Source organism: Miscanthus floridulus, chromosome 13, assembly GCF_019320115.1.
Source record: "Miscanthus floridulus cultivar M001 chromosome 13, ASM1932011v1, whole genome shotgun sequence".
NCBI classification, from domain to species: Eukaryota; Viridiplantae; Streptophyta; class Magnoliopsida; order Poales; family Poaceae; genus Miscanthus; species Miscanthus floridulus.
The window spans coordinates 70,725,924-70,752,307 of NC_089592.1; the positions used below are offsets into that span (position 1 = coordinate 70,725,924).

Genomic DNA, 26,384 nt, shown 5'->3' on the forward strand with positions numbered 1-26,384 from the left:
CGATAAACGATTCCAACCTAGATGACCGGATCCACCAGCTTTTGCTAAATATAGGTACACATCCCTTTTTTGCCCGCACGCGAGCCATGGACCACCGGCGGATCAACTGTTCTTATAACTCCTAGTCCAGGAGCAAAACAACACGCGGAAGATGACAAGGGGAGTCGTTCGGGACTTCGGGGGGCTGGGAGTTTTACTCTGCCGCGCGCGCGCGCCGCATGTGCGGGTGGTGGCCGTGGTCGGGTACGTGCAGATGCAGGCGGTGTTGGAAACACGCTCTAGGTGTTCGATGTAATGGATCAGCAGGTTTGTTGGTTGTTTGCGTCCTAGAGATCAGGCGTCAGCGTCAGGAATTAGTGAAATCAGGTCGTGTGTGCCTGCCCTGTAGTTGTTGTTTAGGTAGGATGTGCCTTTTAGAGATTCGAGGTGGCTCCTTGGAGAATATTCATGCGTCATGCTGGTGGTTTAGTTCAGGTTCGGTGCAGTTGTTATTCTCTTCAGGAGGGTTACCACCAGTTAGGCTGTTACATGATGGATCGGAAGCGTAAATCGGGGTGACAGCACCCTTGAGTTTTGACTAGTTTTTAAAGATTATGCTTTGATCCAGAGTGCTCCTAATGGAAATAGAATGGTCGGTGGCTAAAAGTTTATTTCTCTCTGTGTAATGTTTGCAGTAAGTAGTTTTTTGATTTTTATGTTCTGAGACAGTTGTCCAAAATGGGTACAACAGTTGTTCCTTTATAGTGGTCCTTTATGCAGTGAAGATGGCCCGTTCCAAATTTATACTAGATTGTGAATCCACTTTTGATGTAAGTGATGAGAAGCCTTTCTGGAAGTGACAACTGACAAGTGATTTTCCTATTTATTATTGCAAGGTTAGCGCTTTGAAAGAGTAGTTGATGTTAGATCAGATGAACTTTTCAGCATGCACTTGGGCAAAATCTCGTAAGGCCTTTTAGAAGTATATCCACCCTTCAGATTTTAGCATTTGGATTGGTTTTCGCATGGAAAGGTTAGTCCACTTGTTTTCATCACGTTCCTATGTATGTGCGCATGCTTATTGTTTGATGTTGCTACTCTTTCTAAACGTGGCTCGAAGGATTTGCTGTGGTTGCCTTGTACATTTAAGTCTGCCTTAGTTAGAACTTTGTTCTGTCCAGAAGTCTAGTGCTGTGTCTGGCCTAGGAATTAATTGGCCACCTGTAACATGCCGTGATTCTTTGTAATATAAAAATCCCAACTTTCAAAAATTTTCGTTGCAGTGTGTGTCGCATGTAGTGAGTAGTCAACTATCTTCCGTCTCGCCCTGATCTAAAAATCCAGGACTTCAAAAATTTTGCAGCAATAACACCATTGCCATTTTATTGACTAAGTCAACATCATGGCAAGGCAATATTCCTAAAAACAAAACCCTAATCTCTCCCATCTTATTCAACTGAATTTACAATAATATTGTGCACCTCATATAGTATGCAGCATATGTGTGACTTGATTCTAATCTTGTTGTGCTTGGAGGTAGCCCTTCTCCTAACGCCCTTGTGTAGAAAATAGAAAACCTCTTCTTAATTCTTTGGGCCAAAGCTTCCTCCGGCATCTCCCTCTAGTCCAGCTCGTGGCCTACCTCTTGGCCGCACGGGCAGCAAGCAGGTGTTGCCGAGCGTGCATGCTCCTGTGCCAATTGTCCGCTAACGTGAAGCACGTATAGAAGCAACAGCTCCCTTAGTCCCAGTAGTTTTCTCGGAGCTGTCTGAAGCGTGCAGTGCAGATAACCGCGTACACCACCAGGCTCTATACTATACGTGTATATGTACGTACAAATACCCCAGCGGCAAGTACCGGAGCCTAGCTCCTCTTCTGGCCCAACGCCCAGCAACAGCCCAGTTTCCCTCCCTTGCTCCTCACGCGCGTGGCACGCTCGCGAGTCCGCCGCCGCCGCTCCCCATCGGACGCCGCTCGCGTAGTCGCGTACGCTGCACACGCGGTAGGGACACGCCGTCCCCGTTACCCCACGCGTCAGCCTCGAGCGGAAAGAGGGAAGCCGAAGACGCCGTTTCCTCCGTCCCCTCCTGGAGCCGTTCCGTCACCGCACCGTCGTCATCTATCTCCGTACGACCACGCTCCTCTGCTTTCCGCCCGCCGCGCCGAGCACCAGCAGGAAGCTGCGGGCCTCGCCGAGCCGCGCCCCGCGCCGCGCCGCAAATTGCGGAGCACTCTTGACCGCGCGGACGCGCCCGTGACCAGCCCCTTCTCGAAGGTTCCCTGCTGCGCCACCTGCTCTGCGCCTTGGATGCACGCCACGTCGCGCCGGCTGTCACATCAACGGAGCGAACGCCGGTGCACCACCCTGGAACCCTAGCGCCGCAACTATAAGAACCCTAGGCCGGCCTCCTGCTCTCGCCATCTCCCAGCATCCGCCGCCACGGCCCTTCCTCCCCCTCTCGGCCTTGCCTCCCCACTCCGCGCAAGTCGACGACGCCGTGGTGGTCGTCTCGCTGCCGCGCCGACGCCGCGGGAGCCCCCTCGGCGAGCCCTTCGTCCAGACACCCTGCCCGACGCCGCTCGCGGCCGTGCGTCGCGGCGTCGGTTCGCCTCGACGCCGCCCTCGACGTCGCTCTGTGCACGCTGCGACACGGCAGCGGACGCCACGCCGAGCCGCCTCCGCCTCGCCTTCGAACTCTGCTGAGATCCCCGCCGCCGGTGAGCCCTTTCCCTTGCCAAGTTCCCACCTTTTTCTCTTCCCTGTCGTCGACCTTGTCTGAATCGGCCTTCGTGCCGTGTTCATCCTCCGCAAGGAAGCCGCGTGGCAGCCGTGAGCCCAGCCACCTCCTCGCTAGGAGCTGAAGACGCCTTCCCGAGACCTCCACCGAGCATCTGCAGTACATCACGCACCGCGACGTCGCGAACGCGGGCCGCGGCAAGGAGCACGTCGACGCCCCGGCCTCGTGGTCGCCCTCGTCACACGTCCGCCCGGAAGCCACCGGGACCCGTAGCCGCCTGCGTCACCTGGCCGACGACGTTGCAGCCATCGGCGCCCGCTCTGGACCCTCCCGGCGCCCCGTGTACTACTACTACCGTCGTCGACAAGCCAACTTCGTTCGGGAACGCGCCGCCGCCGACGGACGCGAGCCAGCCATCGCCCCGGCCCTGCCGTCCCTGATCTCGCGCGACGACCACGACGCCGAGCCTGCCTCGGAGTACGCGGAACCCCGGAGAGGAGCCGTGCCATGCCGCCGTCCCAAGCCACTAGCCGGTGACATCGCGCGTTCTGCCTGCACTCGAACCCGACCTGCACCACGCGGACGGCCAGGACGAGCCCTCCGGTGAGCAAGCCCTAAAGCCTCACCTTTGTTAGTAGTAATCCTAGCGCATTGGCTGGCTCAGTTAGTTAGGACTGCATGTTTCTTATTCAGTTTTGCATGCGGATGAGCACTGATCTGTGGTTGCCATCTCGCGTAGAAGTAGCAGCGGGAGTAGCGCGCACGTCCTGAGGATGACCGGTGTTTGAGCGGCATCGTGGGCACGGGGATGGACGTGCTCACCGCACGGTGCGCGCCTGACCACTGCGTGGTCCTGATAGTCTGTAACTCTGAATAAATAGAGAAGAGAAAGAACAGAAAACGCTGCTTGCAGTTCGCAGCACCAAACCCAGTGTCCCAAGTGTTTACGTTGTGTTTGAGTGCTTCTGTGATTTGCATTTGACGATTGCAAGCTCACCGGCTGTCAAGAACACCGGTTTAGAGCTGACAATTGGCATCAGAGCCGTAAGAGGAGGACCTAGCGCGTCGCGATGGTGTCGCCGAAGGGCCGAGGCCGCACGCCGCCGTCGGCCACGAAGGAGAAGGGCAGCGGTTCCGGCAGCAAGACTCCAACGCGCTCGCCGTCTCCAAGTCGATCACCACCGCGTCGTTCGCGGACTCGTCGCGGTGGCCGCTCGTGAACGCGGCGCCCACGGGAGGTCGTCGTCGAGCGCGTGGTCCGGGAGACGAGCGGCTCAGGCAACTGGCCGCAGCTCACGAAGACGAACTACGACTCCTGGTCGCTGTTGATGAAGCTGAAGATGCAAGCCCGTCATCTCTGGGAAGCAGTCGAGGATGAAGATGTCGATTTCCACGACGACCGAAGCGCACTGGAGGCGATCTGCTCCGGCGTTCCCCTGGAGATGGTGCCCACCCTGGCGACCAAGCCATCGGCCAAGGAAGCGTGGGAGGCGATCCGGGCGATGCGCATCGGCGATGACCGGGTGCGGAAGTCGATTGCACAGAGCCTGCGCGCGGAATACGAGCAAATTGCGTTCCGCGATGGGGAGTCCGTCGAGGACTTCGCCTTGCGACTGTCCAACATTGTGCAGCGCCTGGCGATCCTCGGGGACCCGGAGCCGAAACCGAAGGTGGTGGCGAAGTATCTCCGCGTCGCGCGTCCGCGGTACAAGCAGCTCGTCGTCTCAATGGAGACCCTCCTCGACATCGACACGCTCTCTGTTGAGGAGGTCACCGGGCGGCTCAAGGCGGCAACCGACGACGAGCCGTCACTGGCGAAAGACATCTCCGGCAAGCTCCTGCTCACGGAGGAGCAATGGCTGGAGCGGTACAAGAAGAAAGACGGCGAGGCTGGCCGGGGCGGCTCGAGCTCCGGCGGTCGCGGACGAGGACGCGATCGTGGCAGGGGCCGTGGACGCAGCGGTGGCGGCGGCAACGAGCAGCGGGCCGGGACGAACTCGGCCCAAGGCATCGGCGATGATGCCTGCAAGACCTGTGGCAAGAAAGGTCACTGGGCCAAAGATTGTAGGAGCAAGAAGAAGCTGGAGCAGGCCTACATGGCCCAGGATGACGAGTCCACTCTGCTCCTTGCGGTGGACTGTGAGCAGGGGGAGGGGATTTTTCCCCAAATCGAGCAGCTGCCGCCGTCGGAGCCAAGACCGACGACTCCACCACCGATCCGCACCAACAGCCAGCTCCATCTCACAGAGGGCAAGGTGTTCGCCGTCTTCGACGAAGGCGGCGACCGGGATCCCAGGAGATGGGTCCTGGACACGGGCGCATTGAACCACATGTCTGGGGCAAGGTCCGCGTTCTCCAACATCGACTACGGCATCACTGGTTCCGTGAGGTTCGGCGACGGCTCCGTAGCGCGCATCGAGGGAGTCGGCACCGTCCTTTTCTCCTGCAAGACGGGGGAACATCGCGCCATCGACAATGTCTACTACCTTCCCCGCCTCACCGCGAATATTATCTCCGTCGGTCAGCTGGACGAGTCCGGCTACTAGGTGCTGGTTGAGAGCGGGGTCATGCGAGTGCGCGACGAGGAGCGCCGGCTGCTGGCCAAGATCCACCGCAGCCCAGGACGCTTGTATGTGCTCGACGTCAACATAGCACAACCGGTGTGCCTGGCGGCGCGCGGAGAGGAAGAAGCCAGGGTATGGCACGCCAGGTTTGGCCATCTGCATTTTGCGGCGCTGTGGAAGATGGCCAAGGACGGGCTCGTCCGTGGCATGCCCCTGATGTCACAGGTGGAGCAGGTGTGCGACGCCTGCCTCGTTGGCAAGTAGCGCCGTGCGCCGTTCCCTCAGCAAGCTCTGGGACGGTCGACGGAGCCATTGCAGCTTCTTCACGGCGACATCTGCGGCCCAATCATGCCGCCTACCCCAAGCAGGAACCGGTACTTCCTGTTGCTTGTTGACGATTACTCACGGTATGTGTGGATCTGCCTGCTGCCAACCAACGATGCCGCGGCTACCGCAATCAAGCGCGTTCAAGCAGCAGCTGAGCGCAAGAGCGGCAAGAAACTGTTGGCCCTGCGCACTGACCGCGACGGTGAGTTCACCGCCACTGACTTCATCGAGTACTGCGCTGAGCTGGGTGTTCATCGTCAACTCACGGCGCCATACATGCCACAACAAAACGACGTCGTGGAGCGGTGGAACCAATTCGTCATTGGAACCACGCGCAGCATGCTCAAGGCGAAAGGGCTCCCCGGCAAGTTCTGGGGGAAGCGGTCACCACGGCCGTCTACTTGCTCAACCGTTCCTCGTCCAAGAGCGTGGGTGGCAAGACCCCCTACGAGCTCTGGACGGGTAGCGTTCCCAGCGTCCAGCACCTGCGGACATTCGGCTGCGTCGCGCATATGAAGGTGACAACGCCTAACCTGAAGAAACTTGATGATCGAAGCAGGCGTACAATCTTCGTTGGCTACGAACCCGGCTCCAAGGCATACAGGGTCTATGACCCTGTGTCTCAACGCGTGCACGTGAGCCGGGACTTGGTGTTCGAGGAGGCGGCGCAGTGGTCCTAGACCCAGGGGCAACGTAGCGAGGTGAGTGACTTCACGATCGAACACCTGCCATTGCCCGGGTCAGCCACCACGACAGCATCGACGAGTTCGACTACGTCAAGCGGAGCTGCTACCACATCTCCAACACCACTAGCGTCTCTAGCCCAAGCTTCACCAGCACATGGTGCTGGGAGCTCCTCATCACCTACCTCCCTGGTTCATGCCTTGCCAGTGTTCAGCGCTGGGAGCGTGACGCCGGGCACGCCTCCTCAGCCTGAGTCGGACCCAGTGGAGTTCGTGTCACCACCAGGCACCGGCGCATCGCAGCTGCTGGACGCGGACCATGACGACGACGCCCCACTGCGATACCGCAACGTCGACAATGTGCTCGGTCCGGCCACGCCGTCGGGTCTCGCTGCACGTGAAGTGGAGGAGCAGCTGCTGCTTGTAAGTGAAGCTGAGCCAACGACGTTCTAGGAGGTGCTACAACATGAGAACTGGCGCCATGCCATGCTCGATGAGTTCACTTCCATTGAGGTGAACGACACTTGGGAGCTCATGGATCCTCCACCAGGCGTGCGCCCGATTGGCCTCAAGTGGGTCTTCAAGACGAAGTGGGATGAAGCCAGGCTCGTCACCAAGTTCAAGGCCCGGCTCATCGCCAAGGGATACGTGCAGCGCCAAGGCATTAACTTTGATGAAGTGTTCACGCCTGTGGCTCACCTGGAGTCAGTAAGGCTGCTGCTCGCGCTCACTGCAAGTGAAGGGTGGGCAGTCCATCACATGGACGTCAAGTCCGCCTTCCTGAACGGTGAGCTTCTAGAGATGTCTACGTCGAGCAGCCACCGGGGTTCGTGGTGAAGAATCAAGAGAAGAAGGTGCTGCACCTGATCAAGGCTCTCTATGGACTTCGTCAAGCCCCGCGCGCCTGGTACTCCAAGCTCGATGAGTCCCTGATCAAACTTGGGTTCACGCGAAGCACATCAGAGCATGCTGTCTACCTCCACGGTGCGGGCGCACGGCGTCTCATCGTGGGCATTTACGTGGATGATCTGGTGATCATCGGTGGCAATCCAGGCGACATCAGCATCTTCAAGGAGGAGATGAAGGTGACTTTCAGGATGAGCGACCTTGGCCTTCTCCGGTATTATCTCGGATTGGAAGTGATTCAGTCTGAAGAAGGAATTTCAGTCTGTCAGAGTGCCTATGCTGCGAAGATACTCCAGACTGCTGGGCTAGAAGGGTGCAATCCAAGCCATACCCCCATGGAACCTCGACTGAAACTCAGTAAGTCCACCTCTGCTCCTTCTATTGATGCCACAAAATACAGGAGCATTGTGGGCTCTCTCAGGTATTTGGTGAATTCAAGGCCAGATTTGGCTTACTCTGTGGGGTACATTAGTTGGTTCATGGAGAACCCAACTACAGAGCACATGGTGGCTGTCAAAAGGGTGCTGAGATATGTTGCTGGAACTTTGCACTTTGGCTGCCATTATTAGAGGAAGAAGGGAGCTCATCCCATTGGCTATAGTGATAGTGACTTAGCCGGTGACATTGATACCAGGAAGAGCACCACAGGAGTCATCTTCTTCCTCGGCTCCAGCATCATCACATGGCAGTCTCAGAAGCAGAAGGTGGTGGCTTTATCTTCCTGTGAAGCCGAGTATATAGCTGCCACCACTGTAGCCTGCCAGGGTGTTTGGTTGGCCCGTCTGCTTGCCGAGTTCAGAGGTGAGAAGAGCAGGGCCTTCAGTCTGAAAATTGATAGTGAGAATGCACTTCAACTGAGCAGGAACCTAGTTTTCTATGACCGCAGTAAACACATCGACGTAAGATATCATTACATCAGAGAATGCATTGAGGAGAACCAGGTGATGCTTGAGTCCATTGGGACTGTTGAGGAACTGGCAGACATCCTAACGAAGGCTTTGGGGCGTGTTCGTTTCTGCGAGCTACGGTCCAAGATCGGCATCATCAACATTCAGGCCATGCGCAAGAATTAGGAGGAGAAATGTTAGTAGTAATCCTAGCGCATTGGCTGGCTTAGTTAGTTAGGACTGCATGTTTCTTATTCAGTTTTGCATGCGGATGAGCACTGATATGTGGTTGCCATCTCGCGTAGAAGTAGTAGCGGGAGTAGCTCGCACGTCCTGAGGATGACCGGTGTTTGAGTGGCATCGTGGGCACGGGGATGGACGTGCTCGCCGCACGGTGCGCGCCTGACCACTGCGTGGTCCTGATAGTCTGTAACTCTGAATAAATAGAGAAGAGAAAGAACAGAAAACGCTGCTTGCAGTTCGCAGCACCAAACCCAGTGTCCCAAGTGTTTACGTTGTGTTTGAGTGCTTCTGTGATTTGCATTTGACGATTGCAAGCTCACCGGCTGTCAAGAACACCGGTTTAGAGCTGACAACCTTTTGTGTTAGACTGCTTGTCCCGGCCTTCGCCGCTGGCTCCGTTTTTGCACCAGCACAGTGCACCCACGCGCGGACACGCACAAGCCGAGCCACGGCGCGTGGGCGAGTACGCCCCGACAGCGGTCTGGCACACCTACTGATCCACAAGGACACGCCGCACTTGCACGCACGGACACCGGCACCTCTACATAGGGCAAGGCGCCGCGCCACCGCCTCTAAGCCGAGCTTTCACCGAGCTCCTGCAGGGAAGCCGCCACCGTTCGCACGCGCACGCCACACGCTCGCCCATGAACGCGACCACTGGTTGAGCATCCCGGCCACACGCGCGAACACGCGAAGGACCCAACCTTTGCCTTTCCCTGGTTGCCTACTTGCCCGACCGCCAGACTTCCTTCCTTCCAGCACGCTCTCCCTGAGGTTCTAGGAACCGTCGCAGCCGACGCACGCACCCGCGCTCTTGCACGCACCGCTACGGTGCCAGCGGACGCGCACTCGCTGCTGCCGCAATCCACCCACAACCACACGGGCCCCTTAGCTAAGCCAGCACATCCGCGGTGCACACGCATGGCAGTAGCCTGGCCTCTGCCGGCGACCCCGCCTCTAGTGTTACCGCCGCATCGCCCTGACACGGCCTTGAACCCGCACCTACACCAAGCACCAGCACGCCACCGACGTCCGATCGGCCAAGTTGTCCTAGTCGTCGTGAGAAGCGAGGGCGCGTGCGCGGCGAAGTCTTGGCGGCTCTTAGCCGTAGAATTTTTTTTTAAAATTTTAACACTTTTTGAAAACTAATTTTAAATTTAACACTATATATTTTTTTACTAACACTTTTGGCCGCGCCAATTGTCCTAGCGCGGCCAAATGCATGTGCCGCGCCATGCATGGTGGCGGGATAGAGGGCTGACGTGGCGGCGACCGGAATCGTGATCGTTGACGTGGAAGGGCTCTGCCGCGCCACCGATCTTGGCGCGGCAGTGCCGTGCAAAGGCGCATGGCGTGGTAGGGCCAAATAAATATCACGAGCGAGCCCGCTCGCCTACACGCACACCTGCCCGCCCCCCACCAGCCACACGCGCAGCGCCCGCCCGCCCCCGCCTCGCCCGCCTACTCCTCAAACAGCGCCCGCGCCAGCCGCGCCACGAATGCCGGCGCATCAATGCCGCCCACTCCTAAGATACCTCCCTCTCGATTTCATGTTATTTTGATTATTATCGATTTAGAATAATTAGTGATTTAGGATAGTTAGTAATTTAGGATAGTTATGGTTTTATGATTGTTATTGATTTATGATAGTTAGTGATTTAGGATAGTTAGTGATTTATGATAGTTAGGTTAGTGAATCTGTTTGTGATTTACGTAGGTAGTTTTTAGGTTTTAGGTTGTGTGTTTTAGTATAGTTAGGATTTTGAGTTTAAGGATTGATTATGTATTTATTATTTAGTTTATAGTTAGTTATTTAGTTAGGAATTTTGGGTATAGATACTAGTTTACAAATGTCGGTACTTACTAGTGCGTGATACGTCGATTTTAATGACTTCATGAAGTTTCGTCAAATGCATATATTCCTAGTGAAGTTATTTATGTTACTAGTGCGTGATATGTCTGTTAATGTTACTTTGAATATATACATGTGTTTTTATATTGTGTTCGTATTGCATAATAAGTAGTTCAAATTTTACAATGCTACATAATGTTAATTTGAATTTTGTTAATTTGAATACGCTAACGCTTTGTTTATCAAATTGTAATAGGATGGCCCCTTCCATGCAGCACCCGTTATACCCCATTCTTGAGGTGGAGTACGACGACCAGCACCGAGCATACATCTTGAGTGATAACGACGCAGAGGTGGCCTTGCCTACTTTGAGGCCCCGCACGCACACCTAGGGCACACCAGTGGGACGAGAGTTACGCACCGTACATACAGCATGCCAGCTTCCTCGAGCTTGTCCGTGTTGTCAACCACGGTCTTTCGCCCCTTGACCCAGCATTACTTACTGCAGCTGTAGACAGGTGCGAGTGCATTCTTTGTACGTAAACTTTCTTGTAACATGCAGGGATTGCTATTTTTGGCCTTCAGTTGGGGGACTTCCAGTGACAGGGATAGTTGACAACGATCACTGGAGAGAGTTGGTGGCTCAGTTTACTAGCTTTCTTCCACCGGACGATGAGGCTTCCAAGAAAAATAAGTGAGAAATTGAAGCATATTTAATACTTGCATTGCTTTCCTGCAGCCATCGGGTCTCATTTTCTTTGGTCAATTTTAGGAAAAGTTTCGATGTTTCGTCGTCTTGGATCACAGAGCGCTTTGATTACTTAGACCCACAGGCTGAGGAGGCTCTGATCGATAGGTTCGCTCGAGTGTGGCTCTGGCACTTTCTTGGTGCTTTCCTCTTCCTAGACGCCTCGAGCAACACCATCAGCTAGATCTTCTTTGACATACTACGCCAGTCGTGGGAGAACATAGCGGCGTACAGCTGGGGCAGCGTAGTCCTGACATGGACGTATCGACAGCTATGCATTGCCTGCCGTCGCACATCAGGGTATGCGAACCTTGGGGGTGCTCATACTTACTCCAGGTTTGGTGTTGGGAACGATGGCTCGCTGGGAGGCCCCTTAATACTGGTTTACCAGTAAGTACTTCGGTTCATTGTATTCTTCAATATGGTTACATATGATGAGTTTATTAATGGCTAATTCATTATCGTGTTCAATGCAGCAATGGAACGGATATGATACACTCCCTATAGCTCTGTTTATCTAGACGAAATCAGAGTTAGTTAGAGAAAATGCGAAGCGCAAGTATAGGGAGTGCACGGGTGGTCTCGACGTCCTGACACAGCACCATGTTATGCTCTCTTTACTATCATACTTGTGTCTTGTTCGATGTACACTATATCACAGCCTAATTCAATTACGAAATGTTCAGGTGCATTGGTGTCCTTGGAATGCCCCGGAGCTCTAGTACTATCTCAGTCCTGTCACTAGGGACGAGTCAGAGGAGTATCGCTGCAACGTCCCTCTTATTTTCTTCCACGTGGTCGAGATTCACTTTCCCGTCAGGGTCTGCAGACAGTTTGGAAGAATGACAGGCTGCCCACCACCGCTTTACTCCACCAACCAAGGATTGCACGGGTGCGTTATCGATTAATAACAAAGCTATAATTCAGAGGTATGTGTGGTACAACTAACATCGTTTTGTTGCAGGTATGACCGCGAGAAGAGGTACAAGACCAAGGATTGGCGCGTGGCACACAATATGCACATCCACTTGTGGGAGACCAGGGAACGACAATCAGTCCATACGGGTCCTCCACACGACCAGCACACCTTCGACGAGTACCTGCGGTGGCTTCACAGGTCTACGAGGACACATATCAAGCCCCCGTACACTGAGGAGATGATTGACGAGGACTCGAAGGAAGATGTCATCGAAGATGTGTATGACGTTACTACTAGGGAGGACACACAGCTATAGAGAGCCCCGCTTCAAAGATACATGGTAAGATACTTGAATGGTATAATTTGTTATCCTTTTGGTATTAAGTATGTGTACTAAAACTGTCCAACCGTGTTTCTGTACCCAGGTGACACAATTATCAAGGATGTCCAACGAAGCAGCGTTTCGGCTTCACGAGTCTAGAGGGCAGGGGCCAGGCGTTCTTGCAGCTTTTGTGGAGGTAAACATAAACTAGTCCGTTTCAAAAATGTTTCTTTAGTGTATATGCGTTTGAGAAATACACTAACTTTAACGTCTATTTATGCAGAAGGTGAAGAAGAGCTGTAGAAAGCTAGCTCAGAAGCTGAGCTGCATGGACACTCCTTATGATGAACTGCCACTCCCGACGCGGTCGGGTGGCACGTCTTCAGCCTCTTTGAGAACATCAGTCGGCTCTTCTCAGCTGATGACAGATGCCACTTCCACGGTGCGTATACCACCACATCATAGCGCTAGGAAGGACCCTACAACCGAGGACGACGAGGACGACGATGACGACGATGACTATCCCTAGGCTTCCGCAGACAGCACGACCAGTGGGACGATTGGCCGCAGGATGAGATCGACATGTCTCAGCTAGGTGGTGCCCCGCTTGGTACCCAAAGAGCCTCACAGGCACTAACAAAGGTAGTTTCTTTAAATACGTAGGCTACATGAACTAACGGTCATAAAAAATTCTAAGTAATCGTGCATATCATATACTTGCAGGGTACGAGCCATACGCACCGGCGACGCGACCACACTGACGTTGGCTACACTCCCAATGTGTTGCCAATAAATCCGAAGAGACAGAGGCGTCCGAGGGATCCTTACACTTCTGGATCTTAGTATGTTAAGTCGAACTATTATTGGTGTCCGAAACTTGCAGGCTTAGTTAGTTATGTTATATCGAACTTATGTCAAACCAATTAAAATGTTATGTGGTAGCTTGTCAACTTGCGCACGAACTTCATTTATTTGCTTCATATTCGTTTCAATGCGTCGCGACATCATTGCATGCGAGATTAAGTAGCGACTAGTTCAAAAACCGACAATCCCGGGGTATCTCGACGCCGGTGGCCGCCGTCTTGTGCGAGGGGTCGAGGAAGCTAGGGTCCATGGTTGCGTCGCCGCCGATCCTACAATATGGGGCCAAAAAGCCAAATAAATAAGTTTCCTTAAAAAATATTCGTTTCAATCCGATCAAAATTTTCATAATCGATTAGTTAACATGGTGATTAACCGTATTATGAAAGACGAAAAAATCATTGGCTTATCAAATTCTCTATTCGGCCATGAAAAAATTCAACAAAAGACAGAAATAAATCCATTATTGATTTTACGTCAAGCAATACTTAGAATAACTCACACTATCGACGCGACGCGTTCCAATTAAAACGTCCAGGTACCGCCGGACAGGCGGCGGGCGCGGCGGCCAGGCGGGCTTACTGCTCAGGCAGGCGGGATTGGCCGCGGGGTTTTATTTGGCTTTGTCATGCCACGGATCAGGGCGCGGCACTACCGCGACAAGGTCGGTGGTGCGGCAGGCCCTGCCATGTCAACGGTCAGCGAATTCAGTCGCTGCCACGTTAGCCATCTGCCGCGCCACCATGGATGGCACGACACAGGCATTTGGCCGCGGCAGGGCAATAGGCGTGGCTAAAAGTGTTAGTTAAAAAAACAGACAGTGTTAGATTTAAAATTAGTTTTCAAAAAATATTAAAATTAAAAAAAAATTCTCACCGAACACCTGGAAGGTGCCCCAGCCCCGTCGCCTTCTCTGCAATTGGGGCTTGGAACCTAGCAGCCAGAACCACCGACAACACCAGGCCCAGCTCGGTGCTCCACCAGCGCCTAGGCCTCCTGCCCTTGCTGATGGGCCACCAGCAGTACAAAGGCAGTCCATCCAACACCCCCCACCCACCCCTTTTTTTTCCTTTTGTCTTTCAGAACACCACCCCACCTTCAAAAATCCATATCAATTTCATCCTAGCTCCAAAAATTATGAAACTAGTTTCATAATTTTCCTAAAATCTTTCTCTACCTCCTGGTGCTGTTTTGAGTTTAGATGAGGTAGGTTTTTATCGTGGTTTTATTGCTTCTTATTGGTGGTCGTTCTCGCTTTGTCTTGCGTAGCGACGATTTGAGCTCGGATGGATTAAGGACGCCTCGGATGGAGAAGGAGACTCCCGTTGATTGACAACAATGATTTCCGGAGATGCGAACCACTACTTCCTCTACACCCAAGTGTCATGGCAGCACCTTTTTCTTAGAGAATCCTATTAGACATTGCAAGGTAGAAACTGCTAGCACTTTATATTTGTTTCTTTGCTAGAATATGTGATGCATGCTTTTGCCTGAGACTTGATTGCCTTGATTAAAACCACTTCCCCCGGATTACCCAGCTCCACATTTATATATGCCTGCCTGCTTGCTTGCATTTACTCCATCATAATTACATATATTCCTTGTTATATGATGTGTGATGGATGTTGGATGATGTGAATGGTGGATGGGGTTTAGCCGTGAGGCAATCCCATGAGGTATATGGTTTGATACGCGACGGGAGCGGTGAATCCCGAGTGGGTGGTGGTGATGTGAGGAGTTCTGGAGATTTTCCTTGCCCTTGACCTGATTCTTGGAGATATTGGCTAGAGTGAGAGGTTGTTGTGGTGTACGGAGTGCACCAAGGGTAGTTCCTGTGACGGGAACACAGAGTCCTGGAGGGACGTCGTACGGTCCCCGAGGGGTATTGGGATGAGGAGTTTGTGGATAGACCACCTCTGAGGGGTGGGTCTAGTGCTCTGAGGGCACACGGATTGGTGGAAGGTGCTCGCTCTGGCCAACCTAAGGACTGGCATAAGTTGCAGCTATAAATCACGGGTTAATTTCGTGCACACCACATGCCAACGGGGAAGGGGCCCGCTGCCCAAAGTAGTGCATGCGACCATCAGTTTCTGTGGGAGTGAGTAGGCACGCGGTATGTGGGCCTGTGCAACTAGTGTCAAGAGGGCGGGGGTTACTCCGTGACACCTCGATGACACGACCCCAGCTTATATAGTGGCGTCTATATATCTTCGCTCTGACGGGTGGACAGGACTGGTGTTAGTTGGCCTAGTTTGCGGTGGCGGTTTTCATCGCTGATGGTGATTCATCGGCGGTGTTCATGTGGGGTAACAGTGTACTCTCTGCAAAGGTTAATAATCTATACGTATAGCCGCGATCTCGGATATGATCACTTACCTATGTGCAGGGTTCAGCTCACTAGCATCTCTTGTGCTTTGCTTCTCTCCCCCTGAAGATAAGGTCCGGCTTGAGACCGTTGAGATGAGGGGCGTGCGAAAGCCGCCTTGTCGACTAGACTGAGAGACTGAGGGTGTTGTGAGGGATGATGAGTGATGACTTGTGATGATGATGATGAGTGGATGGTGAGAATGAGAGTGTGGTTTGGGACTTGAGAAGATATTATTACTTTTGATGCTATTATGCATGCGCTAAGAATGCAAACTACAACCAAACTATTAGGATCACCAGATCCTTTTATTTTCTGTTTTCCTCCAAAGCTCATTCGGTGCTGACCATGGCCTGCACACATCTAGTGGTGTGCAGATTTCTTGCCTCGCTGTGGTGTTGTGAATGGTAGTTGTTTGCAGATCTACTCTCAAGGATACCTGTGGATTGAAGACTCATCAAGCTTCGCTCCTACATTTAGATTTCCGGTGTTTTGATTGATTTAGTCCTGAGGGCTTCTAACTAGATTAATGTAATAGGCTTAATTTTGTACTCTGATGTGTTATATGACTTTGTAATTATCTGAAAAGTGGACGTCCGTGATAGCCGAGGTATCCTGGGACTATAACGACAGAGAGGCAAGAGAGTCGAAATTTCATTTTGAAGTCCCAGTTCGTTTCACCACACGCTCGCCATATGTGCTGATGGTGGCCGCAGTGTTGGTGGTGCGTTCTAGGTGTTTGATATAATGTGTCAGTAGGTTATTTGCATCCTGAAAATCCCCGTCAGTGTCAGGAACGAGTGAGATAGATAATCCACGCGGAACCGATGGACTTTTAAATCATGTGTGTGGTGTAGGTGTTGTTTATAGGTAGGATGTGCTTTTCAGAGATTCGAGGTGTCACCTTGCAGAATGTTCATGCTTCATACTGGTGACTTAATTCGGGTTCGGTGTAGTTATTATTCTCTTCAGGAGGGTTGCCAACTGTTACACGATCAGACATGTAAAGTAATCATTAATGTGTTAGCATAATTGTATAAACGTTACTTTGATTCAGAGGGCTTCTAATGGAAATAGGTGATTATAGGTTTCTTTTTCTCTGTTGTGACATTTGAAGTAATTAGCTTTCTGATTTTTATGTTGCGAGACAGGTTGTCGAAAATGGGTAGAACAGTGGTCCCTTTGTTGTGGTCCTTTATTCTAGTGCAGATCAGCCATTCCAAAGTTACACTAGAATAAGAATCCACTTTTGTCCTAAGTGAAGAAGCCTTTCTGGAATTGACAAGTGCTTTTTTTATTTATTAGGCAAGGTTGTCAATTTGACAGTGTGTGTTGTTAGTTCAGATGGGGTTTTCACTTTTCAGTATGCACTTCGACAAAAGCTCACAAGTCCTTTTAGAGTATATCCAGCCTTTAGATTTAGCATTTGGATTGGTTTTCATATGGAAAGATCAGTCCACTTGCTGTGCACATGCTTACTGTTTGAAGTTGCTACTCTCTCTGAATGTGGCTCGAAAATTTGCTGTGGTTGCCCTGTACATTTAGGATTCCCTTGTTAAAACTTTTATCTGTACAGTGCACATGCTTACTGTTTGAAGTTGCTACTCTCTCTGAATGTGGCTCGAAAATTTGCTGTGGTTGCCTTGTACATTTAGGATTCCCTTGTTAAAACTTCTATCTGTACAGAAGCTTAGTGAAGTGTTTGGCCTGGGCTAATATTAAAGTTGTTCTCCTTGGTTTGTATCATCTACTTGCCAGTGATGTACCATCACTACCTGCTGCGGTGCACATGCACTAAATTTCTTAAGGCGAGATACCTACGTTGAATACACTTTGAATGACATTCAGTAGTGATCATGAGGCAGAGGCAGTGCCTCTGATCGCTAGATCACTTCAGGCTTACACACATCAGGCGTCCATGGGACCTTGGCTTATAGCTCAACCGTTCATCTCCACAAAGGTCACATTCAAATCACCACTAGGTACGTAGTTTTTGTATCAGTATGTTTGCTCTGTACAATCAATTTTTTTTGTAGTTTACCAACCTGACATATTTTTGGAATAAAGAGGTTATATGTTCACGTAAGAGTAGAGTATCATTCTAAAATTTGTTACTATTGATATTGCCCCTGATGGAAACAGAATAGTCGGTGACTAAAAGTCTCTTTCTCTCCTTTGTAACCTTTGCAGTAAGTAACTTTTTTATTGTTATGTTCTGGGAGGTGCAATGTTTTCCTAAACGGTAAACGGTCTTTACACGGTCGTCCTTCGTTTAGCGTTTATGCTGTTTACACGGTGTTTAAACGAAGTTAAACGGTCTAAATGGTTTTGTACTTAAAAAAATACATAAAATTATATATGTGCATGTAAAAAATTAAGTATTCTAGCATTTATACATATTTATCCGAGTAAAAATCAATTATTTTAGTATGTATATATATTTATGCATGTGAAAAGAACCAAATATAGATATTTATGCATGTAACATATAAGTGTACACATTTATAAATATAATAAACTTAAGTATACAAATTTATCCATACAAAACTGAACTAGATTTACCTCGTGTTCGCCTAAACAACCGTTTAAACAGTTGTTTAGCCCGTTTAATACAGTTTATCTCCGTTCCGTTAGGCCATTTAGACCGTTTTTCTCGTTTTTTGACCGTTTAATTTTCGTTTACCCCGTTTAATTTTCGTTTACCCCTAAACAAAACAGTTTACCACCGTTTACCGTTTAGTGGCCGTTTAATCAGCCGTTTAGGCGAACACTGGGGAGGTGGTTGAAAATGGGTAGGAACACTGTTTATTTTTTGTGGTCCTTTTGTGCATGGGATCTGCCATTCTAAAGTTCACTAGATTAATAATCCACTTTTAACCAAAATGATAAGAATCCTTTCTGTAAGTGACAATGCTTTTGCTATTTATTACATGGTTAGAGCTTTAACAGAGTAGATGTTAGATAACAGATGGAGTTTTCAGTTTGCACTTGGACAAAAGCTCAAAGGTTCATTTGCCAACTTGAAGTATCCCCAAGCTTTGGATTTAGCATTTGGATCAGTGTTGATATTGAAAGGTCAGGCAGCTTCTTTTCATCACCGTCATATGTATGTGCATATGCTTATTGTTCGACGAGGCTTCTCTTTTCAAACATGGCTGGATGGATTTCCTATGATTGCATTTTACGTTTGAAATTGCCTTAATTAGAACTCTGTGCTGTTCAAAAGTTTGGTTTTGCGTCATTTTATAAACTTGTTCACCTATTTTGTGCCTATTCTTTTAATATAGTATTCATTAGTGTCAACTTTCTTCAATGATTTTTCCAAGAACCCTTGTGAAGGGAATTAAAGTTTGATAGAAATGGATTCAAATTTCCTTGGATGAGAAATTTCTTATCTGTCAAGGGAAAGAAAGTTGCCGACCCCGTTACTTCATTCCAAGGGATGTGGAAAATCTTTAGGCCTGTTCGGCTGACATTAAAGCCGGCTGCAGCTGTTTTGTTGTGAGAGAAAAATACTGTAGATTCTAGTTGATAAGCCGGCTGATAAGTTCAAGTGAACAGGCCATTTATCCTTCATCTAGATCTGAGTACAGACTCTAAACTAAGACTAAGAGAGTGCAACATCTCCGTAAGTTCAGTAAGGTGGGATACTGGGATCTAAACTCAGAAGTCCACTACCTGGTTCCATATGATTGGTATGAATATTGTAATCTCTGTCCATGAGTACTTTTTCTGATATCTAGGTTAGTTTTTTTTTATTGGAATATTTCCTCTGTAATACTAGAAACTCTTTGATTTAGGAACCTGGCATCTTTGAAATACACAGGTATGTTCATATCACCAGCTCACCACTAAGACGTCATTCTAAAATTTTCATATTAACACAAGGGAGGAATACATTGTTAAGCAAACTGCTTTGTACTTGAGTGCTTGTGTTGTTCGTGATGTGTCATGTATGTCCTCTGTAGGTTAGGTGCACCTGCAGAGCCTGTTCTTTTGAAGTTTGCATTGGTGTTACAAGTGCACATAAATTTTGTGTTAGATCAGATGGTGTTTTCAGTACACACTTGGAGAAAAGCTCATATGTCTTTTTGAATGTCCCAAGCCTTTTGATTTATGATTCAGATAGATTTTCATATGTATATGCTTGCTTATTCCTTGATGATACTCATTTTGAGCATGGATAGAAGGGTTTTTTTTTTCTTGCAGTTTTGTGTACATATCGTATTTGTTTAGACAGAGTAGTTGTTTGATGTGCATATCGTATTGAGGTTAGGTTAGGATGAGCCTATTCTTTTTGCAGAGTACACCCATGTCTTAAGTGCGCACAAATTATCATGTGCAAGCTGGCCTTTAGGTGAAACATTGGAATGATGCCAAACCTGATTTGTAAGACCTTCATGTAACTTCATGTTATTAATCTGTTTTAGCTCTTGAAAAGTGGTAGGTTACCTACCTAGAAAAAATTTAGCTAGTTAAGAAATCACCTCTAATTGTCTCAAAAGTTAGGGATAGCTAATGAGTAAGTACTTGTTTGGTGTACCATGAGGGAATCTAATCTGTTGGCTGGGCAATCTCAATGCAACCCGTCCTCGTGGTAAGCTGAAAAACTGGGCCGACCAAGTCCAATAGGCCAACAGAGTGTAGTAGTGTACTCATGGAACCTGTCCTAGTGGCAAGCGGGAAAACACAAGTGGGTCGGCCAAGTCTAATAGGCCAATAGAGTGTACTCGTGGAACCTGTCCTAGTGGCAAGCTGAAAAACACAAGTGGGCCAAGTCCAATAGGCCGACAGAGTACTGCTCAATTCAGCCCACCAGATGATTGTATAAGTGTCTGTCAACTAAAGATTTCTGGTTCACTTCAAGCCTGAAGAGAACTTGTGTTCAGTGTTCTCATGGAACTTTGTGGTCCATCTGCAATTCTTTCTTGTGATCTGCTTCACTTTTCACCTATGTTCCTGTCGAAGATATATAATTAAAACATGACAGTTCTTTTTGTGAAAAGAGAAGTGGTGGTTTCTTTTTGTTTGTGGTAAACATTGGATGTCAGTGGTGTAGACTTTTTATTTTCTTAAACCGTGTGGCTGAATATGTTGCAGGTTAAGCCTGTTGTCCAAGTAATAATGATATTGTCTGAACTGTATCGCTTTTGGTTGAATCCATGCAACTTCACAAGAAAGATTGCAAGCTCCTTAGGGTCTGTTCGCTTGAACTAATCAGCCGGCTTATCAGCTAGAATCTATAATATTTTTCTCTCACAACAAAACAACTTCAGCCGGCTTTAATACCAGCCGAATAGGCCCTAAGGAGCTGGGTGCATTGGACAAATGAAAACTTTATCAGGTGGTTAGTGTGCTAACATGTGTACTTGGTTGATAAATCTTGGTAATGATCTCTAAGGAAGTGAGCCTAGCTCAATCGGTTGGGACGGAAAGTGTGCATGTGGATCCCAACCATCTAGGCTTGACTCCTCTTTTAACTCGAGTTTGGGTTCCTTCTTTAACTACAGTACCCTGCCCATTGCAGCGGGATTTTCTTAGAGATAAAGATGTTGCATCTAGGTCCCTAGTTGCATCATTGTATGTCTGAGATAGACCGTCAAAACTGGCTAAGCTAATGAACCAATCTAATAAATTATAGGAGGATGTGACTGCCAAACAAGCAGTATAACATTGCCTTGTATGTTGATGAAATGCTAATAGAATATTCGACCAAGTTATAGGAGAATGTGACGGCCAAGCAATAGTATGATGTGGATATTCCTTGTATGTTGATATATGAAAAATAATAGTTGTACTTTAGGGGAAGATGATGTGGCACTTAATTGGAGATGATGTGGCATTTAGTGGGAGGTGACACATGGATAGCTTGTATGCAGAGATTGAAAAGTTAGTGGGTGTTTGCTTTTATTAAACAATATATAGATATAGATTAATGAAAAACTGCTTAGTTCCTCCTAGGCTGGGTTTCTAATGATCTCTACATTCTTTACCTTTTGGTTTTGCTCTATCTAATGGCCAAGGTTAGGGGTGCACTAATTTCTCCATTTTATTGTGAAGCTTACAACCTTTTGTGTTTCTGGAAACATACCAGCCGTGTAACTTACTGTGTTCTATTAACCTTCTTATCAGTTTGGAGTTTGAGCGTCATGCTATTCTGATTGTAACATGGATATCTGGAGCCAGTCGATGACCTTATATTTGCTCAAAACATTTTTTTTGAACGAAAGGCTCACAACAATTTGGTTGGAGTTGGTAGGGACTTGGCACAGCCGATCAATCTATCAGGTATATGCGTCTCCTGGGAGGCTCCTACCGTTTCATCGAAATGGCAGGATGGGCATATGCGCTGAACTCTGTTTTTGGCTTTCTCAACTGAAGATCCGCCTATTTATCTAAAAAATAGTTATCTTTACATCAGACCGTATATCCGACCTTATCATAGTTTGTTATGACTGAATTGTACTGGAGATATATTGTTAAATACAGCATCTTCTTTGGATATCTCCTGTTCTTGCTCAGTTGGCAAATGGACCATACCCCTTTTCTACGATGGTGTATTCTGGGAAATCCTCACAGGTAAAATATGCTTGCGGGGTCGAAATCTTGGCAATTTCTTTGGCTCTCTTTTTAGACATACATATCATGTATATGTAAACCCAAGTTCTTGGCATCAATTCATCATTGCACTAATTGTGGTCTTGCTCTTGCAGGTATTCTAGATACATATGCCTAATTGTATGTTCCAGTCAGTCATCTATTCATTCTTGATGCACGCCTGTTTGCTTTGCCCTCTGGCAAAGTTGCCTGGCGCAGGAGCTTCTCCCAGGCGTTCGATTTCCCCCGCCTGGGGCCAGAATCTCTGCCTGTCGCGAGCTCTGCCTGGGAGAGTTCAAAGCAAACAGCGATCTTACTGAGACTCTGCCTGATATATGGTATGTGCGTTAGCTTTAATCTTCTATACACGAGAGTCTATGCCTTTGATAATGGACCCCATTCCTATATTAGTGACTTCATGCCCTTAATATAAGTGTCTGTCTCCAATGAGCGTATGCCAGCATTTTCATTGGCTGCCACTGAATACTCTGATATTCTAGCTCTGCAAATGGAATTTTTCAGGACAACTTTCCATAGCTCAAAATAACACGATACTATGAACAGTGTGCCCACTTGCTAAAGTGATATGATTAATGATTAGCAAGTTGACACTTTGTTTCTTTCCTACAATCGATCAGTGCAAGTTGAGGCTGAAATTCCTGTTCTTGTTACCTGTTCCGGAACTGCAATTCAGTCGAATTTTCTTTGCCACTACTATCTCCACGGGCATATGGTTCGCGTTGTTCAGCATCGCCCTTGTCTGCACGCAGGATATGGGAGAACTAGATGAGCTGACTGTAAGCGCATGAAGGGAAAGGACATACATGGTTTTTCAAGAAGATCTGTTGGTTTTACATTGCTGACTGCCTGACTTACAGAGTTACAGTTGATATCAACGGTTATGCTTAAAAGTAAAGAACCTGTATTGAAGGTGAACGGCTGAACGCTCAACTGTGCAGTCTGTGCTTGAATTGGAGACTGTAACGTCATGACTGACAAGAAACATCGAACTGGACGTCGGCCATGGCCAGCTCCAAGAAAACTAGGACGTGGCCAAAGTTGTGGTGGCGTCCTTCGCCCCTGCAACAGTTCTGCTGCTGTTGCGGCCAAAGTTGGCAACCAATTTTCAGGAGCATCATTGGTTAATTGTGCTCTAGGTCAGGTAACTGACAGTAGAGCCAAAGGCGGCCACCGTCAGAACCGCACTAACTACCGTTGCTATTGGTCTCTAAAATGTCGTGGTGACACCCCCATTTGCATCAGCATCATGCACTGCCAGTCGCCGACAGAACATTTTTCCTTTTTCTTTGCGTGTGATTCACACAGTGTGAACTTGCCCGCTTTTTAGGCAGATCTTCATTTGAATCTTCCAGTGTCAAGAAAGAAAGCTTATTGGTTTCAGCCAGAGCTTATCAACCAATTAATAGTGTTTTTCTCTCACAATAAACCAGCACCAACCAAACTTATCAGCCCAAAAACTAAACAATTTTCTTTGCCGATTCGCTTATTGATTTCAGCCAGAACTTATCAACCAGTTAATAGCGTTTTTCTTCCCCCAACAAACCAGCACCAACCGAACATGCACGTCCTTGTCGTGCCTCGTGCGTGTACCACATGTATCAATTTTTTTTGCAGATCGAGCGACACGTCGCCGCCTTGCCGTTGGCTCCGCGGGATCTTGTGACGTCCCGCACATAGCACTATAGCAGCATCGAGCAGGCGGAACCGGGGGAGGGTTCGCTCAAGGCCGTCAAATCCAACAAAAATAAATCAGAACACTGGTGATGGTGAGAACATAAATAAATCGACGAAAACTGTGGAGCAGATTCTCTATTCATCACAGTTCGTTCCAGTTCCAACATCTTTGGAGCTTACCGAGATGAAGGCGTGAGTTGTGAGACATTGCAGCAGTACAACCACAACAACAACAACAACAAAGCCTTTGAGACATTGCAGTAGTAATTTTAATAAAATGTTGGCAATTTTGAATTGTGAGACAACGCAGTAGCAATTTTTAATAAAATGTTGGTAAATTGCATTGAGCATTTGGTCAAATCCATCCAGATACAACAGGATGCATGAAGAGAGGAACACAAGGCTAACACGGGAAGCAAGCAAAGACATTGAGCATTTGGTCGCCGCCTCCGCCTCTAGGTAGCAGCAGCGGGTTATTCGTAGCAGCGAACGCGGTGACGAACGGGTAGCATAGCGGCGGTTGTCGTCATCATCTTCGTCGGCGCCGGTCTCAGAAATCGACGCCCTTGAAGACCTTGCGCACCTGCTCGAGCGTGACGAAGAGCACCACGGTGAAGGGTCCCTGGCGCATCACGGTGGGGATGAACCCCTTGTACAGCGCCATGGGCCCCTCGGACCGCACGGTCTTGAGGGCGCAGTCGACGGCGCCGGCGTACGGCGGCGGCGCGCCGGGCGCCACCTTCATGTTCATCATCCTCGTCTTGACGACATCCACCGGGTTGGACGCGGCGGCGGCCACGATGCCCGCGGTGAAGCTGGCGGCGACGTGCGTGGCGAGCCCGTCGGCGCCGGGGCCCCGGCGCGCCAGGATGGCCTCCTTGGCCTGGTCGTACGTGGCGAGCTGCGACGCCGTGACGATCATGGCGCGGTTCACCGTGAGCGACGACCCGCGCCAGAGGCTGCGGACGCCCTCGTCGCGCGCCATCCGGCCGATGGCGTCGCCGACGCCGGCGTAGTTCCGCCGCTCCGCGAGGGGGAGGCGCCCGTCCGCCTGCATCCGCACCATGGCCACGTCGGCCGGGTTGCCCACGGCCGCGCCGACGCCGCCTGCCACGAGCCCCGCCGCGATCTTGCGGTGCAGCGGGAGGACGCCGCCGCTGTCCTGGGGCGTCCACTTGGTCTTGAGGATGTCGTACAGCCCCATCCGCGTGGTGGAGTAGAGCGTCTGGCGCAGCATGGTGGCGGACAGGCCCGAGAAGAGCCCCGCCGCGCCCTCGGACCGCAGGATCTGCGCGCCCACGGCCAGCGGCCCGGGCTTCCTCGGCGCCGCCGCCGCCGGGATGTCGTGGTGGTGCGGGAGCGCGACGGCGTGGCCACCGGCGTGGAAGGCGAGCGCAGGGCGCAGCGCCGGCTGCGGCGCCGCGGCCGCTTCCCCCTGCAGCTGCATGCGGACCTTGATGAGGTCCAGCGGGTGCGTGGAGCAGCCGGCCACGATGGAGGCGATGCCGCCCTCGACGAATCCCTTGACACCCATTGCTTGCTTGCTTGTCGCCTCGGTTTCCTCCCTCTGTCTCTCTTTTTGTCAGGAGGAGTCAGGGAGAGACGACTGGATCGGAGAGCAAAGAAAGAAGAGGAAGAAAGGCCAAAATCTAAAAACGGAAGCTCAAAGCTTAGCTCGAGCAAACCGAAACGAAAACCAAGGGGGGAAGAAAAGGAAAAGGAAGGCAGAGATTAGAAGAGGCTATTGCTGCCAATAGGAGCTGGGGCACATCTCACTGGAGACCAGGAGATGGGAATGGAGCGCGAAGGCTATGCAGGAGGAGTGTGGGACGCTGGCCCTCTGTGACATATGCTGCTCGTGCTTTCCTGCTTCTTGTTCCTCGGCGTCGGATGGTGTGGGGAAGGAGGCGGCGGGGAGGGCACGCTATTTATAGCTGGGTGGGTTGGCAACCGGGGGTGGCGCGCGGCGCGGGAAGGGCCAAGGAAGGAGACGAACCGGGGCTAGGGAGGCGTCGCGGTTGGGCTTCGCGCTCGCGGTCGGACTGGGGAAGGCAGATTCGTAGTCGCGGCGCGGGCGGAGGGAGGGAGGGAGGTGGGTGGGGTGGCCGGGTGGGAGAGGATGGCGACCTGGCCGCCCGAGCTAGGAGAGCTTTCTAGGGTCGCTTCGCCTTGACGCGGAGTTTGGGGTAGCCGGGGAGGGGAGGCGGACGGCTGGCTGTGGCCGCGTCGGTGGGTTGGGTGGCCTGCGGCCGACTGCCTACGGCTTCCGCACGTCGTGCGGCGGCGCGAGCATATAGGAGGGCGGGCGGGCGCGCAGCTGGAAGAAGCCTGGAACGCGGGGCGGCCGTCCGTGAGCGGCTGGGCCCAGATCTGGACCGTCCGTCGTGGCCTTGGTGGGCCCTTTCCTCGATTAGGGTTTGGGGACGAACGGCTGCTGGCATTTCCTTTGGAGTTTTTCTATTCGTTTTTTTGTTGGGTGGCGCGCGATACGGCAAAGGGCGCGCCGGTACACCGCTTTTCCCACACACACAACACAGGCAAAAGGGCAGCGGAAGGACGGAGGCCGGCTAGACAGGAGGAGTGGAGGACACACTGGACTACTACTGGAGGGCGGGGGGGTGTGCGGTAGCCCAAATACAGAATTGGAACGGGATGCTGGATCGGTTCCCTGCGTAACCGTGTCGAGCTGGTCGAGTTT

General features: G+C 50.4%; 2 protein-coding genes across 8 annotated transcripts; one reads left to right on the forward strand and one right to left on the reverse strand.

Moving 5' to 3' along the window:
- The first annotated feature begins 1,511 nt into the window (after positions 1-1,511).
- On the forward strand, positions 1,512-13,120 carry LOC136502121 (uncharacterized). 7 transcript variants are annotated; one of them, XR_010770428.1, is made up of 10 exons: positions 1,513-2,697; positions 2,793-5,810; positions 10,436-10,873; positions 10,952-11,317; positions 11,404-11,532; positions 11,614-11,819; positions 11,892-12,186; positions 12,272-12,364; positions 12,452-12,810; positions 12,892-13,120. XR_010770428.1 is itself a non-coding variant. In XM_066497595.1 (2 exons), exon 2 carries the CDS (start codon positions 4,046-4,048, stop codon positions 5,261-5,263), a length of 1,218 nt encoding a protein of 405 aa, XP_066353692.1. In that variant the 5' UTR covers positions 1,513-2,697; positions 2,793-4,045; the 3' UTR covers positions 5,264-6,698. The 7 variants fall into 7 exon arrangements, 1 of the variants encoding a protein (XP_066353692.1); XR_010770429.1 differs by having other exon boundaries at positions 10,436-10,651; positions 10,742-10,873; positions 11,404-11,819; XR_010770431.1 differs by having other exon boundaries at positions 1,512-2,697; positions 2,797-5,810; positions 11,404-11,819.
- Positions 13,121-24,002: 10,882 nt separating this feature from the next.
- Positions 24,003-25,932, reverse strand: LOC136500327 (mitochondrial uncoupling protein 5-like). Its single transcript, XM_066495665.1, has one exon. The coding sequence runs from the start codon at positions 25,218-25,220 to the stop codon at positions 24,237-24,239; it is 984 nt and encodes a 327-aa protein (XP_066351762.1). The 5' UTR covers positions 25,221-25,932; the 3' UTR covers positions 24,003-24,236.
- Positions 25,933-26,384: the final 452 nt, after the last annotated feature.